The following is an 18,163-nucleotide window of genomic DNA, read 5'->3' on the forward strand; positions in this document are numbered from 1 at the left end:
GGCGAGCAACCATCGCCACGCCGTAAATGGGTTTGACTTACAGAATATGGCACGCATTCAACAGCAACGTAATACACTGCCATGTGTTAACGATGAACTAATTGAAGCGCAGCAGCACCTGGTTCACTTTTTTTAACTAAGTGGGTGGCTCTGAAAAGAGCCGTTGAGGTGGAGTGAATCGAGCATCGTCCGATCGGATTCACTTCTTTGGCGCAGTCTTCTTGGGCTTGGCCGCGGCCTTCTTGGGCTTGGCCACCTTGGGTTTGGCGGCCTTGGCCTTGACGGTCTTGGGCTTAGCGACCTTGGGCTTCGCAGCCTTGGGCTTGGCTGGGCTCTTCGCCACCTTCTTGGGCTTATGTGGTGCCACAGCGACGGGGCCGCTCGGCCGAGCCAGGGAGCCGCCCGGCTTCCACCGCCGCACTGCCCCCCATCACCCCCCCCACATAAACACGCACCCACGTAGGGCCTCGTGGTCGGGTCACCTACCCTGAGTTTTCACCCGAGGGCCCCCTAGGGGGGTTACCCCACGGTTTCTCAGGGCCAGGGAATTGGACAGGACCCTTCCCAGGCCAAGTAACACTGCGGCGCCGTGGGCGGATTTGAGATCGCACGACCACGGCGAGCTCAGAGAGCCCCGCAGTTAGAAACGCATACAAACACAAACACGGGTCAGCAAGGCAGATAGCTGGGATCAGGACCCGGGACGACTGATTGGTCGAAAGTTCAAAGGCCGGCGGGATCGCAAAAGAGCGGGAAATCCTAGGCTCAGGATTGGTCGAGAGACCAAGGCGGTTGGGACGGGGGCGCCTAGCCTTTGATGTGAATAGTTTAAAAGAAAACGCAGGGGCAGTAGGGAAGTCTCTTCTTCTGGAGTTTGGACACGGGGTCAGCGACGAAGGAGTCATCGGGCGAGCCGCTAGATTGTCTGCAGGACGATCTGAGCGCCGCAAGGTCACCAAGGACTACAGACGGTATCGTGTTGCCCGCCTTACAACACCTCAGAGCGGAGAGTAGGATCCGTAGGAGAGGGTTAGTTCGGGGTAAGGACGAGTAGGAAAGCGGTTTAGCAGAGAGCGCAGCATAGAATAGGGCTACACGGCACCAGAGTGTGGGTTAGAAGCGCCTTGCTGGCCCGCACACACACACGGGTGGCTCGGTTGGTTAGCAAGGGCTAATAAAATCTCGAGCGTAGTAACAAAACCGTGTTGTTGGGTGTTTTTGGAACGTGGTACTAGCGTGCACTGCATTCGCGAGTGTGTGGTCGTTGTATGCATAAAGGCCGTGGTCTCTGTACGATTGTGCGGGTACGGAGGTGTGTGCGTTAACGCCCGGGGAGAGCACTTTTGTGTGTTGGCGTGACTACGCAGCCGTGTGAGAGGAGAATCGTCCTTGTACGATATTTGTGGTGACGTGCACGCGCGAGTGGGGGAGGGGACGAGTCGTCGTGTCGGCGTGTGCCCCGCTTGCGTAAAGTGCGGCGCGGTGGTGGACCCCTGACCCCCGACCCCACGGCTCGAGCGCGTAATCGGCTGCGCATTGTTGTACGGTTTGTCTCGCGCGCACGGCGGCGGCGGCTTGAGTCGTTGTGTCGGCGTGTGCCCCGCTTGCGTGTGCTCGTTACTTGCGTAAGCTCTCGGCGTGCGTAATCGGCGTACACCAGGTGCGCAATCGTAACGTGAGCGGCCAGCGCGGCGCAGAGCGGCGCAAGAGTCGGTATCGCGTGTGGAGCTGTATGTGTGTGCGCGCACGTTCACGACGTGTGTAACACAGGTGCGCGATCCTAACGTGAGTGGTCAGTGTGGTGCCACAGCGACGGGGCCGCTCGGCCGAGCCAGGGAGCCGCCCGGCTTCCACCGCCGCACTGCCCCCCATCACCTCCCCCACATAAACACGCACCCGCACCCACGTAGGGCCTCGTGGTCGGGTCACCTACCCTGAGTTTTCACCCGAGGGCCCCCTAGGGGGGTTACCCCACGGTTTCTCAGGGCCAGGGAATTGGACAGGACCCTTCCCAGGCCAAGTAACACTGCGGCGCCGTGGGCGGATTTGAGATCGCACGACCACGGCGAGCTCAGAGAGCCCCGCAGTTAGAAACGCATACAAACACAAACACGGGTCAGCAAGGCAGATAGCTGGGATCAGGACCCGGGACGACTGATTGGTCGAAAGTTCAAAGGCCGGCGGGATCGCAAAAGAGCGGGAAATCCTAGGCTCAGGATTGGTCGAGAGACCAAGGCGGTCGGGACGGGGGCGCCTAGCCTTTGATGTGAATAGTTTAAAAGAAAACGCAGGGGCAGTAGGGAACTCTCTTCTTCTGGAGTTTGGACACGGGGTCAGCGACGAAGGAGTCATCGGGCGAGCCGCTAGATTGTCTGCAGGACGATCTGAGCGCCGCAAGGTCACCAAGGACTACAGACGGTATCGTGTTGCGCGCCTTACAACACCTCAGAGCGGAGGGTAGGATCCGTAGGAGAGGGTTAGTTCGGGGTAAGGACGAGTAGGAAAGCGGTTTAGCAGAGAGCGCAGCATAGAATAGGGCTACACGGCACCAGAGTGTGGGTTAGAAGCGCCTTGCTGTCCCGCACACACACACGGGTGGCTCGGTTGGTTAGCAAGGGCTAATAAAATCTCGAGCGTAGTAACAAAACCGTGTTGTTGGGTGTTTTTGGAACGTGGTATTAGCGTGCACTTGTGGTGCCACAGCGACGGGGCCGCTCGGCCGAGCCAGGGAGCCGCCCGGCTTCCACCGCCGCACTGCCCCCCATCACCCCCCCCACATAAACACGCACCCGCACCCACGTAGGGCCTCGTGGTCGGGTCACCTACCCTGAGTTTTCACCCGAGGGCCCCCTAGGGGGGTTACCCCACGGTTTCTCAGGGCCAGGGAATTGGACAGGACCCTTCCCAGGCCAAGTAACACTGCGGCGCCGTGGGCGGATTTGAGATCGCACGACCACGGCGAGCTCAGAGAGCCCCGCAGTTAGAAACGCATACAAACACAAACACGGGTCAGCAAGGCAGATAGCTGGGATCAGGAGCCGGGACGACTGATTGGTCGAAAGTTCAAAGGCCGGCGGGATCGCAAAAGAGCGGGAAATCCTAGGCTCAGGATTGGTCGAGAGACCAAGGCGGTCGGGACGGGGGCGCCTAGCCTTTGATGTGAATAGTTTAAAAGAAAACGCAGGGGCAGTAGGGAACTCTCTTCTTCTGGAGTTTGGACACGGGGTCAGCGACGAAGGAGTCATCGGGCGAGCCGCTAGATTGTCTGCAGGACGATCTGAGCGCCGCAAGGTCACCAAGGACTACAGACGGTATCGTGTTGCGCGCCTTACAACACCTCAGAGCGGAGGGTAGGATCCGTAGGAGAGGGTTAGTTCGGGGTAAGGACGAGTAGGAAAGCGGTTTAGCAGAGAGCGCAGCATAGAATAGGGCTACACGGCACCAGAGTGTGGGTTAGAAGCGCCTTGCTGTCCCGCACACACACACGGGTGGCTCGGTTGGTTAGCAAGGGCTAATAAAATCTCGAGCGTAGTAACAAAACCGTGTTGTTGGGTGTTTTTGGAACGTGGTATTAGCGTGCACTGCATTCGCGAGTGTGTGGTCGTATGCATAAAGGCCGTGGTCTCTGTACGATTGTGCGGGTACGGGGGTGTGTGCGTTAACGCCCGGGGAGAGCACTTTTGTGTGTCGGCGTGTGCCCCGCTTGCGTGTGCTCGTTACTTGCGTAAAGTGCGGCGCGGTGGTGGACCCCTGACCCCCGACCCCACGGCTAGAGCGCGTAATCGGCTGCGCATTGTTGTACGGTTTGTCTCGCGCGCACGGCGGCGGCGGCTTGAGTCGTTGTGTCGGCGTGTGCCCCGCTTGCGTGTGCTCGTTACTTGCGTAAGTTCACGACGTGTGTAACACAGGTGCGCGATCCTAACGTGAGTGGTCAGTGTTGGGTGAGTGCCGTGCAGAGCTGTGTGTGGGTGTGCGCGTACGTGGTTAACTATGCCTGCTACGCGGACCCGCGGTGGAGGGGAATCCTCGGGTGACGGCTCCCACACCATGGGTGAGGAGCTTAGCGGCGGTTCGCTTAGCAGCGGGGGGGCGATTGATGATGTTAGTCCGGCCGTTAGTATTATCGAGGGAGGGATCTCGGGGGCTAGCGACCCCCACAAATTGGTGTCAGAAGCGGTACGGACCCCCGCGTTACCTCACGCTAAAATAAGACTAATATTTACCGGCAGGGGGGCCCCTTCGTGGAAGGCATTCGCCCGCAATCTCTTAGGGGCTAAGGAAATTAATGGATGGACGGACGTGCAGGCAGTACGTCAACTTAATATGAATCTTGATGGGCGGGCAGCCGATTTTGTAGAAGCGTTACCCGCGAGCGCACAGACACAGCTAGAGGAGCTGATGCGCCGACTCGATCAGCGTTTTGGCACGCGTGACGAGGAGGAAGCAAAATCGGCCTTAGAGGCGCGCCGTCGCCAACCTGGCGAAGATCTCCGTGATTACGCCGAGGATGTGCGCGAGTTAACAAAGATCGCACGCCCGGGGTACGCAACGGAGGTTATTGAGGAACTGGCTGCCGAGAAAATCCAGCGGTACCTGTCTCGCACGGCGTGGTGGCAGCCAGACCTGAGCTGCCCACGTCTTCCCTTTAACACCCTTGTCGAGCGCGCACGTAAGTGTGAAAGAATTCACAGCGAACGCGCGCAGCTCCGGGGGCTGGGACGAGAGCGCGCCATTGCGAGCCTGCTCTCGGAAGACGAGGAGGAGGAACAGGAGCTCGCGAGGACGGTAAGGGGCCGGGAAAGAGAGCCTCCAGTGTCCCGCGAGACAACCCCGGGATGGGTTGCCGGTATACAAACGGGTATAAAGGATGTCTCCGGCCAGGTAACCCAGATAGACAACAAGGTAAACCAAGTAGGTGAGGAAACGAATAAAAATATGGCCAAACTGCAATCCTCCGTTGAGACCATCCGATCCGAAATGGGGGACCTACGCGCCACGGTGGGAGGGTTATCTGGGAGGGTAGCCCGACTAGAGGCGGAGGGTGGACAGCGGCGTAATGGGGGGGGAGGGAGTGGGCAGGGGGCCCACTACGGAGCCGCCCCCCCTCCCCGGGCATGTTATATGTGTGATCGCCGAGGGCATCTAGTGAGAGACTGTCCTGAAATCACCCGAGCTAGGCAGGCGCGGGGGTTAAACTCCAACGCCTCCTAGTGAGCGGACCAACTAGGGGTGCAATCGACGCGGTCCCGATACAAATAGACGGTAATGAGAATAATGGCGAGCGAGTGATCCATAAACAGGTTACAACAACAACACCCAAGGGCGCGGGGACCTCGGGCGATTGGCTGCGGGAGCTGGTGGCAGGGATAACGGGAGCCACGTCGCTGGTGGAAGGCCAGGTGAACGGGCAGCGCACCCGGATCCTGCTGGACACGGGCGCCGTGGCCTCTCTCATGAGCGCCGCGCACTGCAGCATGCTCGGGGTGGACGTGGGCTGCCTGCAGGCCCCGGATCGCGCGCTGCACACGGCAAGCGGAGCCGGGATGGGGTTGCTGGGGAAGGTCTCCCTCGAGGTCCGTCTAGGAAACCAGGTGTGCACACAGGAATTCTACGTTTCGAGTGTGTTGTGCCACGAGTGCATTGCAGGAACGGACCTCCTGGAAAAGTTGGGACTTAACGTACAGCCCCGGCAACGATGCGCTACGGTGGAGGGCAGCGGGGAGCGGATTCCGTTCCTAGGACAGGAGCCGAATCGCCCACGCTTCACACCCGTGGCCGCTACGCTGGTGTCGGCCGTCACCATCGGGCCTCTCGCCGAGATGCTGGTGCCAGTGGCAACCCTCTCCACCGACCCAACCCACCGACCATCGGGCGAGGTAATGCTGACTCCTCACCCAGAGTTGGCATCGCGATACGGGGTGGTAGGGTCAGCCACACTGGTAAACGCAGATGGAGGCCTGCTGTTTATACGTGTGTTTAACCCACACAGTACCCCGGCAATGATACGACGACGCACCCCGGTAGCCACCGTACACCCCCTGCACGCTCGCCACTCGAACGACTCGGTGTTCGCACTCTGGGCGGAGGACCCTGGCCGCCCCGAGGACAGCCAGGATCTGGCCTGGCGGGTCGGCCCGACCCCCCGAGCCGAGATTGTTCCCCTGCAGGATGCGTTACATGTGCCTTGGGCAGCCTTACCTAAGGGGGAGGCCGATCAGCTGCGCGGGTTATTGCGGGAGTACGCCGACGTGTTCAGTGAGCACGATTCGGACGTGGGCCGGACCGACCTGGTCAAACACCAAATTGACACAGGTGCAGCCCGACCCATCAAACTCCCCGCATACCGAGTGGGCGCGCCTGAACGGACCCAGATCAAAGAGGCAGTCACGGATATGCTACGCGATAACATAATCCAGCCCTCCGCGAGCCCTTGGTCTGCCCCGGTGGTACTGGTAACGAAAAAGGACGGATCGACTCGGTTCTGCGTTGATTACCGAAAATTGAACGCAGTCACCCTCGGCGACGCTTTTCCCATCCCACGCATCGACGACACCTTCGACAGTCTCGCAGGAGCGCGGTATTTTTCCACCCTCGATCTGGCGTCCGGTTACTGGCAGGTGGAGATGACGGAGGAGGATCGGCCAAAAACAGCATTCACCACCCCGATGGGCCTGTTTGAGTTTCGAGTGTTGCCGTTCGGACTCACTAACGCGCCCGCGACGTTCCAGCGGTTGATGGAGTTGGTGATGCGGGGCTTGCAGTGGGAACAGTGCCTGATTTACCTGGACGACGTAATAGTGTTCAGTAGGTCGCTGTCCGAACACTGGTCCAGGCTGCGGGAAGTATTCCAGCGACTGCGAGCAGCCCATCTCAAGCTCAAGCCACGTAAGTGTTACATTGCGCAACGCGAGGTGGGGTACCTCGGACACCGAGTCAGCGAGGCAGGGGTGAGCACCGATCCCGAGAAGGTGCGTGCCGTAGTGGATTGGCCGCGGCCGAGGAACCTGACGGAGATCAGGTCATTCTTGGGACTCGCCACTTATTACCGTCGATTTGTAAAGGGATTCAGTGAGATTGCACGCCCCCTCACCCAACTCACCTCCCCTAAGAACCCCTATCAGTGGTCGGAGGCCTGCCAGACGGCTTTCACCACACTCAAAGACCACCTCACCCACACCCCCACCTTGGCTTTCCCAGATTTCACCACCGATTTTATTTTGGACACTGACGCCTGCAGCAGTGGGCTGGGCGCGGTGCTGTCGCAAGTGCAGGGTGGGACGGAGCGGGTCATCGCATACGCCAGTCGGACCCTGAGCGGGGCCGAACTGAACTATTGTGTAACCCGTCAGGAACTGTATGCTGTAATTTTCGCGTGTAAACAGTTCCGACCGTACTTGTACGGCAGGAAATGTCGTGTGCGCACCGATCATTATGCACTGCAGTTCCTCCTTACATTCAAGGAACCGCGGGGGCAGATGGCTCGATGGCTGGCGCAGCTGCAGGAGTACAACCTGCAGATCGAGTACCGAGCGGGGCGAACACACGCGAACGCGGACGCCTTGTCAAGACGGCCCGCGGTGCGCGCTGAGACGAGGGAGGGAGACGCCTGCCCGTGCTTCACGGGGGGACGCTGCCGCCAGGCAGCAGAACCCAAGGAGCGCGCGGAAACTAAACTCCCCCCCCCGAGAGAGAGTGCAGTGTGCGCCGCAGGAACCCCTGCAGAAGGAACCCGGGGACAGACGGATCATCCCACCCCAACCGGGCGGATCCAAGAGGATGTCGGCTGCGCCTTCCCGGGCTTGGACGACGAGCAGCTGCGACAAACCCAGCAGCGGGATCCGGATCTGGCGGCGGTGGAGGCGGCACTGCGAGAGAGGAAGGATGCACTACCAGGGCCCTGGAGCGGTTTGTATGCCCGGTTGTGTGTAGAAAACGGGGTGGTGAGGGAACTGGCCGACGCTGGGCAGCCGGGGTGCATCTGCGTTCCCGCCCATGTGCGGCCCCAACTACTACGACTGGTACACGACCACCCGCTCGGGGGCCATGATGGGGAACGGCGCACCCGGGAGACTCTGCGTCGCCAGTATCTCTGGCCTAAATTAGCGCAAGATGTGGCCGCCTGGGTGCAGGGCTGCCGGGCCTGTCAGCAGTGTGGGCATAAGCCGGCGAGGTACCAGGTACCCCTGAGGCCGTTCCGAGTCAGTCGGACGAATCAGTTGGTCGGAATCGACCTGCAGGGGCCCTTTCCACGATCCCACCGGGGCAACCGATATATTCTTGTAGCGGTGGAGTACTTCACCCGCTACCCCGTGGCGGTGGCTATCCCGGATAAAACAGCCCTCGTAGTGGCCCGGGCCTTCGTGGAAAACTACGTACTTAAGTGCGGGATCCCCGAACGAGTCATTACCGACCAGGGTAGTGAATTCGAGGCCGAACTATTCCAGGCGCTGTGCCGAGAGTTCGGGATCCAGAAGGACCGAACCACGGCATATCACCCCCAGGCGAACGGGATGGTAGAGAGGATGAACCAGACTCTGGCCGGGAAGCTTAAACGCATGGCGGCCGCGAATCAACAGGACTGGGACGAACACCTCCCCTATGCCCTGTTCGCCTACACCACCGCCGTTCACACATCTACAGGACAGACCCCGTTCCTAATGATGTTTGGTCGCGAGTCTCGCCTGCCCGCAGATCTGCTGTTCGGTGTCCCTCCGCCGCAACGGGAGGAAGGGAGCCACCCCATGGAGCACTTGCTGGAGACCCTGCGAGAGGCCAGGGGCCGAGCCTACCCGCACGGAGAGGCCGCGCACCAGCGGCAAGAGCAGGGCGCCCGACCCCGTATGGAGCCCCCCTTCTACACTGCGGGCTCCGAGGTGTGGCTGTACACTCCCCGCGTCGGTGCCGGACAGGTGGGGAAGCTGACCACCTACTGGCGAGGACCCTGGATTGTGAGACGGCAGATCTCACCATGGACGGTGCTGATTCAGGGAGGAGAAAGGGGCCGGGAGATGGTGGTCAACATCCGCCGACTGAAGCCGTGGCGAGCAGCCCCCGAGGGGGGGAGCCCCGCCGTCCAAGTACCCCGAAACCCCGGGGTCCCCCCACCCCCCGTGCCCGGGGGCCTCGCGCAGTATATGGGCCCCACGGAGCCCCGGGCTCCGAGGGGCCCCGGGCGGGGCCGGGGGCGACGAGGACGGCGACCCTTAAACCCCACCGCCTCTGAGTTTGTCCCCCAGCCCGCAGGTGCCGGAGACCGAGGGGAGCCGTTGGAATGGAGGAGGAGACCACCGCCGGAGCCCCAGGAGACGGAGCCGCCACCCCCGAGGCCAGCCACAAGGGCCGGGCGAATCCCGCGGACCCCGCGGCGATACCTCGTGGGGGCAACCCAGGCGAGGTGCTCCAGTCAACCCGGGACGGGGACTGGCACCCCGGGGGGCTATGTGGTGCCACAGCGACGGGGCCGCTCGGCCGAGCCAGGGAGCCGCCCGGCTTCCACCGCCGCACTGCCCCCCATCACCTCCCCCACATAAACACGCACCCGCACCCACGTAGGGCCTCGTGGTCGGGTCACCTACCCTGAGTTTTCACCCGAGGGCCCCCTAGGGGGGTTACCCCACGGTTTCTCAGGGCCAGGGAATTGGACAGGACCCTTCCCAGGCCAAGTAACACTGCGGCGCCGTGGGCGGATTTGAGATCGCACGACCACGGCGAGCTCAGAGAGCCCCGCAGTTAGAAACGCATACAAACACAAACACGGGTCAGCAAGGCAGATAGCTGGGATCAGGACCCGGGACGACTGATTGGTCGAAAGTTCAAAGGCCGGCGGGATCGCAAAAGAGCGGGAAATCCTAGGCTCAGGATTGGTCGAGAGACCAAGGCGGTCGGGACGGGGGCGCCTAGCCTTTGATGTGAATAGTTTAAAAGAAAACGCAGGGGCAGTAGGGAACTCTCTTCTTCTGGAGTTTGGACACGGGGTCAGCGACGAAGGAGTCATCGGGCGAGCCGCTAGATTGTCTGCAGGACGATCTGAGCGCCGCAAGGTCACCAAGGACTACAGACGGTATCGTGTTGCGCGCCTTACAACACCTCAGAGCGGAGGGTAGGATCCGTAGGAGAGGGTTAGTTCGGGGTAAGGACGAGTAGGAAAGCGGTTTAGCAGAGAGCGCAGCATAGAATAGGGCTACACGGCACCAGAGTGTGGGTTAGAAGCGCCTTGCTGTCCCGCACACACACACGGGTGGCTCGGTTGGTTAGCAAGGGCTAATAAAATCTCGAGCGTAGTAACAAAACCGTGTTGTTGGGTGTTTTTGGAACGTGGTATTAGCGTGCACTGCATTCGCGAGTGTGTGGTCGTATGCATAAAGGCCGTGGTCTCTGTACGATTGTGCGGGTACGGGGGTGTGTGCGTTAACGCCCGGGGAGAGCACTTTTGTGTGTCGGCGTGTGCCCCGCTTGCGTGTGCTCGTTACTTGCGTAAAGTGCGGCGCGGTGGTGGACCCCTGACCCCCGACCCCACGGCTCGAGCGCGTAATCGGCTGCGCATTGTTGTACGGTTTGTCTCGCGCGCACGGCGGCGGCGGCTTGAGTCGTTGTGTCGGCGTGTGCCCCGCTTGCGTGTGCTCGTTACTTGCGTAAGTTCACGACGTGTGTAACACAGGTGCGCGATCCTAACGTGAGTGGTCAGTGTTGGGTGAGTGCCGTGCAGAGCTGTGTGTGGGTGTGCGCGTACGTGGTTAACTATGCCTGCTACGCGGACCCGCGGTGGAGGGGAATCCTCGGGTGACGGCTCCCACACCATGGGTGAGGAGCTTAGCGGCGGTTCGCTTAGCAGCGGGGGGGCGATTGATGATGTTAGTCCGGCCGTTAGTATTATCGAGGGAGGGATCTCGGGGGCTAGCGACCCCCACATCAGTGTTGGGTGAGTGCCGTGCAGAGCTGTGTGTGGGTGTGCGCGTACGTGGTTAACCATGCCTGCTACGCGGACCCGCGGTGGAGGGGAATCCTCGGGTGACGGCTCCCACACCATGGGTGAGGAGCCTAGCGGCGGTTCGCTTAGCAGCGGGGGGGCGATTGATGATGTTAGTCCGGCCGTTAGTATTATCGAGGGAGGGATCTCGGGGGCTAGCGACCCCCACACTTAACAGCCGACTTCACCTTTTTGGGGCTCTTGGCCGACTTGGCAGCCGCGGGCTTCTTTGCTTTCTTGGGAGACTTCTTGGGCGCGGTCTCCTTGGCTGCCGCGGGCTTCTTCACCTTCTTGGCTGCCGCGGGCTTTTTAGCTGCGGGCTTTGATGTTGACGACTTGGGCTTCGCCTTTGCGGCAGCCTTTTCCTTGTTGAGTTTGAAAGAGCCAGATGCACCGCTGCCCTTCACTTGCGCCACGGCGTCTTTGGCCACGAGCTTCTTGATGGCCAACTTCACGCGGGCATTGTTCTTCTCCACGTCGTATCCTCCGGCAGCAAGCGACTTTTTGAGCGCAGGAAGAGACACGCCGTTCCTCTCCTTGCTGCTGGCCAGAGCCTTGAGGATGAGCTCGGACACGCTGGGGCCGACCTTCTTGGACTTTGGAGCGGCGCGCTTCTTCTTGGGGCTTTTAGGCGCTGAAGTAGCCGCAGCTGGTGGTTGAGCAGGAGCAGTTTCCGCCATCTCAAAACGTCGCTTTTATCGCCTCGCCTCTTTGAAATCGAAATCAGCGCTCTCACGGATTCAAACCGAGCGTCCTCCAGGCCCGAGGTTATTATAGAAGCGGCGTACTGAATGCGGACGTCGCTGAGATCATCCAGCACTCAGATCTAGTGAGGAAGTTGCCACCATACTCACTGTGTTTATCACGCCTGCCTTTGGGCTCGATTACTCCCGTAACGTTCATACTTACATGCATACAGTTGATACATTATCACGAAGATCACTTCTTTAATGTACGTTACTTATGCAATATACGACAATGCTCACGATATAAATTATAATTCAAAACAAGTGAACAACCAACATTTGGGAGACATTGTTTGGTCAGGGCGAGATATGATGATTGTCGTTTTTCAAAAGTGTTAATGATGAACACTATTTAAAACACACTCGAATGTTTTGCAAGACAAGATGCTTCAACAGACTACTCATATTTAATTCCAACGAAATATTTTCTATTTAAGTTTTGCCTCGCGCTCTCGCGATTCCTCCTCTCGCGCTATGGTGAGGACTGCGCGCCATGCCAACCGTCCCTTGTCACCGAACTTTTAACTGGACGTTTTAATCGAACTTTGAAATTAATAAATATATGGATTTTCAGATGGACAACAAACTGAAGAAAATTACTCAAAATTAACCGACATTAAATAGAAAGTTTAACATGTTACGTGGCAAGAGGTGAGTAGCTCACGCACTGCAGAAGGGTCGCGCGCCTTGAACAAGATCGAGGCACGGTGCACAATTATCACCACTCAAATTCAACTCAAGTGACTCCGCAGTCGAATGTTTAAAGAACATATATAATCTTACGTTTAATGCACCGACAGAGTTGATATTCTAGGAGCGCAGGATGGTTCATGCGATGAGTTGTTTTTACTGCAATAAGTAACACGTATTTACTGCACTAAGTAACACGAATGAGTAATCATTGGAAAGATGTTATTAACCATGTAAAAATATTTAACTACACATATTTGTACCATCTTATTTGACAGGTAATATTATACTTTACCGAGTGTTGACATCCCCAGCGTTTACCAGTACTTTTATGCTTACTATCAGCTAACACTGGCCACAACCCTGTGCTGATGTGCTCATTTGTTCCCTTTTAGCCCCGACACCCCACGCCACTCCCCGGCAACCACATTCAGATAAGGCCCCCCCCCTCTGCCCCCCCCTGATTTATTATTTAAATTATTATTTATATTATTTAAATTATGTATTATTATTGTTTTACCTACGTGACTTTACCGAAAAAACCTAAGAGTATGAATCATTGCAGTCACGAAAGCTTCAAGTCTAGAACGAATGCAAGAATCATTCATTCCACGCGCATGTGAAGAGGAGTCGTAGAATGGTTTATGCACTTCTTTATACTGGTAGCAACGAAGTGGACCAGCCTACAATAGATTATATCGTCCGTCCGTCCGTCCGTGTAGCAACATCGCCCCCTATTGCAAACACTTGGCATGACCCTACAAAAACCTTTAGACTCTGTGATACTTTCCTGGCTAAACAAGTGTAACATTCCCTTATAATTCCCTAAGATAGCTTTTAATTGAAACATTTACATTAATGAGGTTTTCCTGGCTAAACACGTGTAACATTCCCTTATAATTCCCTGAGATAGCTTTTAATTAAAACTTTGAAATTAAATAGAAAAAACTCACAGCGCCCTAAAGCCTACAGCTAGGCCTAAAGCCTAGAACTGGGCCTCAAAGTCTGACTTCGTATCGTACCCCTGCGTGTGTGCAAGGGAGTTAATGTTTAACAATGTTACATTCCCTGATGCTTTTGAATATAAACATTTAAATTTAAAGCTTTTACATGAATAATAAAAACATTTAAATTAAAAATTAACTCTCGGCGGCCTAAAGCCTACAGCTAGGCCTCAAGCCTCGAACGCCTCAAACTCTCCCTTCGTATTGTTCCCCTGCGTGTGTGCAAGGGAGTTATGTTTAACAATGTTACATTCCCTGATGCTTTTAAATAGAAACATTTAAATTTAAAGCTTTTACATAAATTATAAAAACAGGTAAATTAAAAATTAACTCACGGCGCCCTAAAGCCTACAGCTAGGCCTAAAGCCTAGACCTAGGCCTCACACTCTCCCTTCGTATCGTCCGATTCAGTGTAGCAACATCGCCCCCTACTGCAAACACTTGGCAGGACCCTACAAAAACCTTTAGTCTCAGTGGGGCTTTCCTGGCTAAACAAGTGTAATAATACATTATGTTTATATTCTTTGGTTATTCGTTCCTACCAGCCCACCCCGCAGGGTCCTGTTTTCACCAACGCACAGCAATACTCGTTCCAAGACCAACCCCGGGCACACGTCCCACAGCCCCTTTTAACTCCTCAATCTCCGCTCCCAATACACATCCGCGTCCAGCACGCCTGCTCCGGGTGACGTCACTGCCCTTTAACCCCTGACACCCCCGTCCAGCTCTTTCCCGCGCGTGTGATTGGTGCGTGTTGTCGTGAGAGCGGAGATGTCGTGTTTGCGTGGTGCGTGAGGGTGGCTCGCAGATCCCTTAAAGTGCTTGAACCATTCTCCGACTCCTCTTCATATGTAATCTGACCGCTCAAAAAGAGCGAGTTTTATTCTTTAAAAAACACGATACTTTCTTCCAATAGGCATCCCAATTTATTCTAAACCATGTTCCATGATTGATGCAATGTTGGAATGCTGCTCAAATACCGTTCCTAAATTAGACATAATAAAGGGTAACTGGAATGAGCAGAGCATTTGTTTAATTGCGAGCAATTTGGCACGAGGGCAACTCGACGACGGTGTCCTTATTAATAACAAAACCCCTGTGTACGACTGTCCGAGCTCTTTGCAAGCAAGTGGGTGGCTCTGAAAAGAGCCGTTGTTGTGGTGGTAGAGGCGGCGGCGCGTTCACTTCTTTGCCTGAGAGGTCTTCTTGGGCAGCAGCACGGCCTGGATGTTGGGCAGCACACCGCCCTGGGCGATAGTCACGCCGCCCATGAGCTTGTTGAGCTCCTCGTCGTTTCGCACGGCGAGCTGCAGGTGTCGGGGGATGATCCTCGTCTTCTTGTTGTCGCGGGCGGCATTGCCAGCCAGCTCGAGGATCTCGGCAGAAAGGTACTCGAGCACGGCGGCCAGGTAGACGGGTGCTCCAGCGCCGACCCGCTGGGCGTAATTGCCCTTGCGGAGCAGCCTGTGAACGCGACCCACGGGGAACTGCAAGCCGGCGCGGGAAGAGCGGGACTTTGCCTTGGCGCGAGATTTGCCACCGGTCTTGCCGCGTCCAGACATTGCTAAGGGACCTAGGATGCAAAAAGCAATAGAGACAAAGTACGAACGATTTGTGACGTTAACACGCACCACCGGAGCGTCTTTTATAGCGGCCGTCACCATCGGGCCTCTCGCCGAGATGCTGGTGCCAGTGGCAACCCTCTCCACCGACCCAACCCACCGACCATCGGGCGAGGTAATGCTGACTCCTCACCCGGAGTTGGCATCGCGATACGGGGTGGTAGGGTCAGCCACACTGGTAAACGCAGATGGGGGCCGGCTGTTTATACGTGTGTTTAACCCACACAGTACCCCGGCAATGATACGACGACGCACCCCGGTAGCCACCGTACACCCCCTGCACGCTCGCCACTCGAACGACTCGGTGTTCGCACTCTGGGCGGAGGACCCTGGCCGCCCCGAGGACAGCCAGGATCTGGCCTGGCGGGTCGGCCCGACCCCCCGAGCCGAGATTGTTCCCCTGCAGGATGCGCTACATGTGCCTTGGGCAGCCTTACCTAAGGGGGAGGCCGATCAGCTGCGCGGGTTATTGCGGGAGTACGCCGACGTGTTCAGTGAGCACGATTCGGACGTGGGCCGGACCGACCTGGTCAAGCACCAAATTGACACAGGTGCAGCCCGACCCATCAAACTCCCCGCATACCGAGTGGGCGCGCCTGAACGGACCCAGATCAAAGAGGCAGTCACGGATATGCTACGCGATAACATAATCCAGCCCTCCGCGAGCCCTTGGTCTGCCCCGGTGGTACTGGTAACGAAAAAGGACGGATCGACTCGGTTCTGCGTTGATTACCGAAAATTGAACGCAGTCACCCTCGGCGACGCTTTTCCCATCCCCCGCATCGACGACACCTTCGACAGTCTCGCAGGAGCGCGGTATTTTTCCACCCTCGATCTGGCGTCCGGTTACTGGCAGGTGGAGATGACGGAGGAGGATCGGCCAAAAACAGCATTCACCACCCCGATGGGCCTGTTTGAGTTTCGAGTGTTGCCGTTCGGACTCACTAACGCGCCCTCGACGTTCCAGCGGTTGATGGAGTTGGTGATGCGGGGCTTGCAGTGGGAACAGTGCCTGATTTACCTGGACGACGTAATAGTGTTCAGTAGGTCGCTGTCCGAACACTGGTCCAGGCTGCGGAAAGTATTCCAGCGACTGCGAGCAGCCCATCTCAAGCTCAAGCCACGTAAGTGTTACATTGCGCAACGCGAGGTGGGGTACCTCGGACACCGAGTCAGCGAGGCAGGGGTGAGCACCGATCCCGAGAAGGTGCGTGCCGTAGTGGATTGGCCGCGGCCGAGGAACCTGACGGAGATCAGGTCATTCTTGGGACTCGCCACTTATTACCGTCGGTTTGTAAAGGGATTCAGTGAGATTGCACGCCCCCTCACCCAACTCACCTCCCCTAAGAACCCCTATCAGTGGTCGGAGGCCTGCCAGACGGCTTTCACCACACTCAAAGACCACCTCACCCACACCCCCACCTTGGCTTTCCCAGATTTCACCACCGATTTTATTTTGGACACTGACGCCTGCAGCAGTGGGCTGGGCGCGGTGCTATCGCAAGTGCAGAGTGGGACGGAGCGGGTCATCGCGTACGCCAGTCGGACCCTGAGCGGGGCCGAACTGAACTATTGTGTAACCCGTCAGGAACTGTATGCTGTAATTTTCGCGTGTAAACAGTTCCGACCGTACTTGTACGGCAGGAAATGTCGTGTGCGCACCGATCATTATGCACTGCAGTTCCTCCTTACATTCAAGGAACCGCGGGGGCAGATGGCTCGATGGCTGGCGCAGCTGCAGGAGTACAACCTGCAGATCGAGTACCGAGCGGGGCGGACACACGCGAACGCGGACGCCTTGTCAAGACGGCCCGCGGTGCGCGCTGAGACGAGGGAGGGAGACGCCTGCCCGTGCTTCACGGGGGGACGCTGCCGCCAGGCAGCAGAACCCAAGGAGCGCGCGGAAACTAAACTCCCCCCCCCGAAAGAGAGTGCAGTGTGCGCCACAGAGACCCTCGCAGGTGGCACTGAGGATCCCGTCGACCGCCCGGCAAGCGCGGGACCCGCGGCTCGGGACCCAATCGGACGGATCCAGGAGGACGTCGGCTGTGCCTTCCCGGGCCTAAACGACGAGCAGCTGAGACAGACCCAGCAGCGAGATCCGGATCTGGCGGCAGTGGAGGCGGCACTGCGGGAGGAAAAGAGCGCCCTACCAGGACCCTGGAGCGGTTTGTATGCCCGGTTGTGTGTACAGAACGGAGTGGTACGGGAGTTAACCGAGGCCGGCCAGCCGGGGTGCATCTGTGTTCCTGCCCAGGTGCGACCCCAGCTGCTACGGCTGGTGCATGACCAACCACTTGGGGGCCACGATGGGGAACGACGTACTCGAGAGACCCTGCGTCGCCAGTATCTCTGGCCTAAATTGGCGCAAGATGTGGCCGCCTGGGTGCAGGGCTGCCGGGCCTGTCAGCAGTGTGGGCAAAAGCCGGCGAGGTACCAGGTACCCCTGAGGCCGTTCCGAGTCAGTCGGACGAATCAGTTGGTCGGAATCGACCTACAGGGCCCCTTTCCACGATCCCACCGGGGCAACCGATATATTCTCGTAGCGGTGGAGTACTTCACCCGCTACCCCGTGGCGGTGGCTATCCCGGATAAAACAGCCCTCGTAGTGGCCCGGGCCTTCGTGGAAAACTACGTACTTAAGTGCGGGATCCCCGAACGAGTCATTACCGACCAGGGAAGTGAATTCGAGGCCGAACTATTCCAGGCGCTGTGCCGAGAGTTCGGGATCCAGAAGGACCGAACCACGGCGTATCACCCCCAGGCGAACGGGATGGTAGAGAGGATGAACCAGACTCTGGCCGGGAAGCTTAAACGCATGGCGGCCGCGAATCAACAGGACTGGGACGAACACCTCCCCTATGCCCTGTTCGCCTACACCACCGCCGTTCACACATCTACAGGACAGACCCCGTTCCTAATGATGTTTGGTCGTGAGTCTCGCCTGCCCGCAGATCTGCTGTTCGGTGTCCCTCCGCCGCAACGGGAGGAAGGGAGCCACCCCGTGGAGCACTTGCTGGAGACCCTCCGAGGGGCCAGGGGCCGAGCCTACCCGCACGGAGAGGCCGCACACCAGCGGCAAGAGCAGGGCGCCCGACCCCGTATGGAGCCCCCCTTCTACACTGCGGGCTCCGA

The 18,163-nt window shown here is 58.1% G+C and overlaps 1 protein-coding gene across 1 annotated transcript; it reads right to left on the bottom strand.

Annotated features, from left to right (window-relative positions):
- Positions 1-14,587: 14,587 nt before the first annotated feature.
- On the bottom strand, positions 14,588-14,968 carry LOC144948693 (histone H2A). The gene has a single exon (XM_078878359.1). It carries the CDS (start codon positions 14,966-14,968, stop codon positions 14,588-14,590), a length of 381 nt encoding a protein of 126 aa, XP_078734485.1.
- Between the last annotated feature and the right edge of the window lie 3,195 nt (positions 14,969-18,163).

Source organism: Lampetra fluviatilis, chromosome 3 (genome assembly GCF_964198595.1).
Source record: "Lampetra fluviatilis chromosome 3, kcLamFluv1.1, whole genome shotgun sequence".
Classification (NCBI taxonomy): Eukaryota; Metazoa; Chordata; class Hyperoartia; order Petromyzontiformes; family Petromyzontidae; genus Lampetra; species Lampetra fluviatilis.

What these genes read in the sequence shown, in the direction of transcription:
- LOC144948693 (XM_078878359.1), bottom strand. Translation starts at nt 14,968, where the DNA reads ATGTCTGGACGCGGCAAGACCGGTGGCAAATCTCGCGCCAAGGCAAAG.